The sequence below is a fragment of the Epinephelus fuscoguttatus genome, linkage group LG16 (assembly GCF_011397635.1).
Source record: "Epinephelus fuscoguttatus linkage group LG16, E.fuscoguttatus.final_Chr_v1".
In the NCBI taxonomy this organism is placed as follows: domain Eukaryota; kingdom Metazoa; phylum Chordata; class Actinopteri; order Perciformes; family Serranidae; genus Epinephelus; species Epinephelus fuscoguttatus.
The window spans coordinates 25,464,796-25,471,468 of NC_064767.1; the positions used below are offsets into that span (position 1 = coordinate 25,464,796).

The 6,673-nt window shown below is 44.2% G+C and overlaps 1 protein-coding gene across 1 annotated transcript in view; it reads left to right on the forward strand.

The window, feature by feature from the left end:
* The window catches only part of LOC125903713 (lutropin-choriogonadotropic hormone receptor-like), a 64,663-nt gene extending 59,908 nt beyond the window's left edge, over positions 1–4,755 (forward strand). The window contains exons 10-12 of the mRNA XM_049600812.1: positions 702–890; positions 1,066–1,119; positions 2,843–4,755. Of these exons, the coding sequence (XP_049456769.1) occupies positions 702–890; positions 1,066–1,119; positions 2,843–3,992 (1,393 nt within the window). The 3' untranslated portion in view covers positions 3,993–4,755. The remainder of the gene's footprint in view (positions 1–701; positions 891–1,065; positions 1,120–2,842) is intronic.
* The last annotated feature ends 1,918 nt before the right edge of the window (positions 4,756–6,673 follow it).

The window sequence follows — 6,673 nt, forward strand, 5'->3', positions numbered from 1 at the left end:
TGTATAAACATTAATGCGGTGACAGCCTGTCTGTGTAAACAACCAACAAGGCAAGCAGGACTACTGCATACTGATTAGTGAGCAAATAGCCCAGTCTGCCGGGCATACAGCTTGCAAGGTCTCCGATTGTAAGCAACCCCATGTTGGAGATATGAAATTTCCTCTTATCTTGCTTATGAATTACAGTTGTTGTATTCACTGACACACAGGAAAAGCCAGAGGTCTTCCTTTTGTTGGTGCAGGGTCCAGAGTGGTACTTCTGGGTATTTTCAGACTTAATGAATGCCAGGTTACAAGTAATGCAATCCAATACTTTTGTGTAAAATGTACTCAGTCCTCAGTGTCAGTTATTACACCCTCTGTTCTATGATGAAGTACTTTTTATTGTGAGTGAGCATCTCTCTGGAAGGACCTTGATTGCTTGATGAATATAAAAACTAAATTGTGGCTTGGCTGACGCAGTCTGTAAAACTCAACCAGCACCTGTGGGAGATCCAGCAGATTTGCCTTACCATCATCAACAAAACACCAAATGATGGCTCTTCTTGTGGGAAAGACTGACTTTTGTAGCCCTCCAACAGACAAAACAGACCACAGCCCTTCTAGTGGCTTGTAGTTGTCCAATACCTCAATTAAACACTGTAATTTATTGGTTAATTTTATTAATCTTTATTGAAATATATGACTGTGTGTGATTTCAGGGATGTTTCCTCCACAGCTCTGAGTTCCCTCCCCCCTAAAGGACTGAGGCAGGTGAGGTTTCTAAAGGCCATCTCTGCCTTCGCTCTGAAGACCCTCCCTCCACTGGAGAGCCTGGCTGAGCTGCTGGAGGCCGAGCTCACGTACCCCAGCCACTGCTGCGCCTTCCACACGTGGCGTCGGAAACAAAGGTAACAGACGCCTGCTCCCGGTGATGTGGCGAATCCATTCACATCTGCATAAAGAACAAAAGCTCTGTCCAATGAATACAGATCATCAGTTTGGTAATTAGCAGTTGGGTCTATTGACATTTTGTCTGGTCTAACCTTTTCCCTTCTTTTTTTTTTTTTTTTTTTTTTTTTAAAGGGAGAGCGCCTTAAAGAACTTCACAAAGTTTTGTGACCTCAGCCAAACTGATATGTAAGTTACTTCACTAACCACTCATTTAATGATTAACTTTTTTTGAAAAAGTAAAAACCCTCTCTAACATTATAAGGAGGCTTTCACATCATCAGCGTAGGCCTGAGTACACTTCACCCCAAAGTTCAGTTTGTTTGATTAGTGTTAACACTGTGTTCTGTACCCATGCACGGTTCGTTGATTTGTGCCTTGATCCATTTGAAAAGGTGATGGAGTATGGCTGGTGTTCTTGGATACGGTTCATATCTGGTGATAAAACCAAAAAGAAAGAGGACTTCTATTTAACAGGGTTAGCAGTCGGCAAGTACTGTAGGGTGACAAAGGCATTTCTCAATGCCGCCGGTCTCCTCCCAAATCTGCATGTGTGTACAGCACGCACTGGTGGTGTCCTCTGAACCGTTCTTAAAGACAATAGAAGACATAATGTGAAGTTGGACTTCATTGTATGGGCTTGGGATCTTGACTTTGCCGCGCTTTTCTATACTAATGCAACAACATAAACACATGTTGTACATGATGACGTAAGTGTACTTGGGTATGGGACAACAATAGAAATGTGAAAGCTGAGTGGCAGGGGGGTGGAGAGGGGGTCGATCGTGCTCGGGCACAGCACAAATCAATCGCACCTAATACGAAAAGGGGTCATCCCTATGTTTCCCGGGTTCTATGTTTCCCGCTCAACCAAAAAGGGTTCTATGTTTCCTGCTTGATTGAGCGGGAAACATAGAACCTTTTTTGCAGGGTTAAGTGGGCAACATAGAACCCGGGAAACATAGATACGCTCCCAGAATTTGAGATGATCTAATCTAAATTATACTTAGTGGAATCATATTTTTCCTATGGATTGGAAGTTACAGTTGGCAAAATCATGGACAAAATAAAAGGATGCACCCTGTTTACTAAATATTCTATCCATCCAAGAGCTGTCACTGTCACTTCATATGACACATTTGATATATATTGACACATTTTAAAGGCACACTATATGATATTCAAGGCGAATGTATGATTCAGATTGTCTGCAAACATGGGGGTGGCAGAGCTGATGGTTAGCAGCTAACAGTGACAACAGCGCAAGCAGTGCTAAATAATGGAAACAGTGCTGACAGAGCTAACTGTGTTAAACTAGGGGGGACTGGAGGGCAGGCACTATGCTTCCAAGACAACACCATCTGGACATCAGGGTTAGCTGCCATATTAACTCAGTGTAGAGCAGCGGCAATAAGCTACCTAGTGGGATACGCATACAGGACTCACTTTCACCCATGGCCAGACCACCTACCACAACAAAGAACAGAGAAGCTCAGATTACAACACACAGAGGTGGTGTGACTTCATTCTCTGCTGAGGAAGCCATTACTCCACTACTGTTTATCTTTGCATAGCAAATAGTTGTTTGCGGCCATATTAAATTAATTCTTTGAACATCACATAGCGCTCCTTTAAAGTAATTGTTGATGTAAATCTATAATTAATGAGAAAATTAAACATCTAATACAGAGGTAGAGTGAGGGGAACATTACAAAGATGCTTCCCTGCACTCCTTAAACATTGGAGTGCCCTATCTTACCAAAAAACATGATAAAATGTAAAACACATAAACGTCTTTTTCTGACTCCTCTTCTCCCTATAATTTTCATATGGTTGCTTAAATACAGATCATTTTCCTTGATCAATTGCTCTGAGATTTTTCTCGTAATCTAAACATCTGTGTGTCCCTCAGAGAGCCCACTGCAGATGGTGTGAATCTTATCGATGACATCAACTTTCAGTATCCAGAGCTGGAGTTTGATTGCTTGTCCAGCCCCTTCGTAAAGTGCATGCCAAAGCCAGATGCTTTTAACCCTTGTGAGGACCTGCTGGGCTTCCCCTTCCTGCGCTGTCTCACCTGGATAATTACAGTGTTCGCTGTGACTGGCAACCTGGCTGTTCTGGCTATGCTCCTAATTAGCCACCATAAGCTGACCATCTCCAGATTCCTCATGTGTAACCTGGCCTTCGCTGACCTGTGCATGGGGCTCTACCTAATGCTCATCGCCTTCATGGACTACCGCTCCCGACACGAGTATTACAACCACGCCACGGACTGGCAGACAGGGCCTGGATGTGCCATAGCGGGGTTTTTGACAGTGTTTGCCAGCGAGCTGTCAGTATATACATTGACTGTGATTAGCCTTGAACGCAGGCACACCATCACTCATGCCATGCATGTCAACAAGAGGCTGCGGATGCATCATGTGGCAGCCATAATGGGGGCAGGCTGGGGCTTCTCTCTGCTGGTTGCTCTGCTCCCTCTTGTGGGGGTCAGCAGTTACAGCAAAGTGAGCATCTGTCTGCCCATGGACATCGACACACAAGGCTCTCAGATTTACGTGGTCGCTGTGCTCATTCTCAATGTAGTCGCTTTCCTGTTGGTCTGCTACTGCTACATATGCATATATCTGAGTGTTCGTAACCCAGAGCACTCTACCCGTAACGGAGACACCAAGATTGCCAAGCGCATGGCTGTGCTAATTTTCACAGACTTTCTGTGCATGGCCCCAATCTCCTTCTTCGCCATCTCCGCAGCCCTGCGCATGCCCCTCATAACCGTGTCTCACTCAAAGATCCTGCTCATCCTTTTTTATCCCATAAACTCCCTCTGCAACCCTTTCCTGTACACCCTCTTCACACGGGCTTTCAGGAAGGACGTGTGCCTGTTGCTGAGTCGCTGTGGCTGCTGCCACGCCAACGCTGACTTCTATAGGTCACAGACTCTGGCTTCACACCTCAACTGTACCCAAAAAACATCCAACAAAAAGCATCACTCACTTAGTTTCTATACCTTTCACATTAAGATGAAGGACTGCTTCCTGAATAAGGGAGCGACATGACCTGCAACACTGAGCTATTTATAATGAACTTAAAGGCAGCATCTGCTGCTAAACATGGAGCACTTCAACATTTAGGGTCAAGGTGAAGAGATTCTTAGTACTGTATGCGTCAGATCACACTTGACTAGTTTACAAAGTATGAATTTCATCCGGCAGAACCAAGACACTTCAAATTGGAGACAACAGGTACCGCAGCCTCCATTTCTGCACATGTAATGTGGTACAGAGACGCAGACAGAAGCAGAAGAAATGCAGAACATGTATAACAGGCCAGTTCACACAGCCGTCCTTAAGCACTGATGATCATTTGTTTTAATAAGATCAAGATATATATTTAGCACTTGTGTCAGATGTTACAAAGAAGAGACATTTAGTTCTATTAAAGATCAATACACTGAAAATATTTATTATTTTGTCCTTAGAAAGGTTAAGAGTTTAGGTTTTAATACAATGAGGTGAATGGGATCAAATGCAGTCTTGCTTCAGCTCATCAGAGGTGAGTTTTAGTGCCATCTGTTGGGTTGTACTCAGGAGACAACCCAACAAGCCTGGGAGACTTGAAGACTGCAGACATGCAAGAGCAGCCACAGAGACTCAGTTCAAGTTGGAGCTTGGTCGACCAGAAACATTTCTGCTGTTCAGACTGTTTGAATGATTTCAGATATTTTGATTAAAAATGTGGTCAACTATTTATGCTTACCATCTTTTGCAATTTGTCTGCCAGTTTTGCTAAAAACACTTCTCAGCTCAACTTTTACCGCTGACTTTCAGAGAAAAGTTGCACATAGGGTCCACTCTAGGTCAGTGCGGCCTTGCTCAACACATCAATGTGTAAAATAGCATCTGATTTATTTAACCTGGTAAACAAGAGTTCACATTTTGGTGTTGCCTCAAATCTCTCCTCTGTGGCACAGAGTTTTTATATACACTGAACAAAAATATAAACGCACCACTTTTGTTTTTGCTCTCATTTTTCATGAGCTGAACTCAAAGATCTAAAACATTTTCTATACACACAAAAGACCATTTCCTCACAAATATTGTTCACAAATCTGTCTAAATCTGTGTTAGTGAGCACTTCTCCTTTGCCGCAATAATCCATCCCACCTCACAGGTGTGGCATATCAAGATGCTGATTAGACAGCATGAATATTGCACAGGTGTGCCTTAGGCTGGCCACAATAAAAGGCCACTCTGAAATGTGCAGTTTTATCACACCGCACAATGCCACAGATGTCGCAAGTTTTGAGGGAGCATGCAATTGGCATGCTGATTGCAGGAATGTCCACCAGAGCTGTTGCCTGTGAATTGAATGTTCATTTCTCTACCATAAGCCATCTCCAAAGGCGTTTCAGACAATTTGGCAGTACATCCAACCGGCCTCACAACCACAGACCACGTGTAACCACACCAGCCCAGGACCTCCATATCCAGCATGTTCACCTCCAAGATCGTCTGAGACCAGCCACCCGGACAGCTGCTGCAACAATCGGTTTGCATAACCAAAGAATTTCTGCACAAACTGTCAGAAACCGTCTCAGGGAAGCTCATCTGCATGCTCGTCGTCCTCATCGGGGTCTCGACCTGACTGCAGTTCGTTGTCATAACCAACTTGAGTGGGCAAATGCTCACATTCGATGGCATCTGGCACGTTGGAGAGGTGTTCTCTTCATGGATGAATCCCAGTTTTCACTGTTCAGGGCAGATGGCAGACAGCATGTGAGGCGTCGTGTGGGGGGGCGGTTTGCTGATGTCAACACTGTGGATCGAGTGGCCCATGGTGGCGGTGGGGTTATGGTATGGGCAGGCGTATGTTATGGACAACGAACACAGGTGCATTTTATTGATGGCATTTTGAATGCACAGAGATACCGTGAGATCCTGAGGCCCATTGTTGTGCCATTCATCCACGACCATCACCTCATGTTGCAGCATGATAATGCACGGCCCCATGTTGCAAGGATCTGTACAAAATTCCTGGAAGCTGAAAACATCCCAGTTCTTGCATGGCCAGCATACTCACCGGACATGTCAACCATTGAGCATGTTTGGGATGCTCTGGATCGGCGTATACGTCAGCGTGTTCCAGTTCCTGCCAATATCCAGCAACTTGGCGCAGCCATTGAAGAGGAGTGGACCAACATTCCACAGGCCACAATCAACAACCTGATCAACTCTAATAAAGCAAAACTGCACATTTCAGAGTGACCTTTTATTGTGGCCAGCCTAAGGCACACCTGTGCAATATTCATGCTGTCTAATCAGCATCTTGATATACCACACCTGTGAGGTGGGATGGATTATCTCGGCAAAGGAGAAGTGCCCACTAACACAGATTTAGACAGATTTGTGAACAATATTTGTGAGGAAATGGTCTTTAGTGTGGATAGAAAATGTTTTAGATCTTTGAGTTCAGCTCATGAAAAATGGGAGCAAAAACAAAAGTGGTGCGTTTATATTTTTGTTCAGTGTATTATACAGGAGATCTGCACTTTTGACTCAGCTGCACACCGTTTCCTAAAGTTGTTCCCAACCTCATTGGCTTGTGGGTTGCAAATTTTTCCCCATTGACAGAATCACTTTCAGTATTATCCAGTCATTTTGAGGAGTAGAAATATGTTTCTCTTATTTCATATTCTGTCAATAATCCTCCACTCCCTACTCCCAAGTTAGGAACCAGT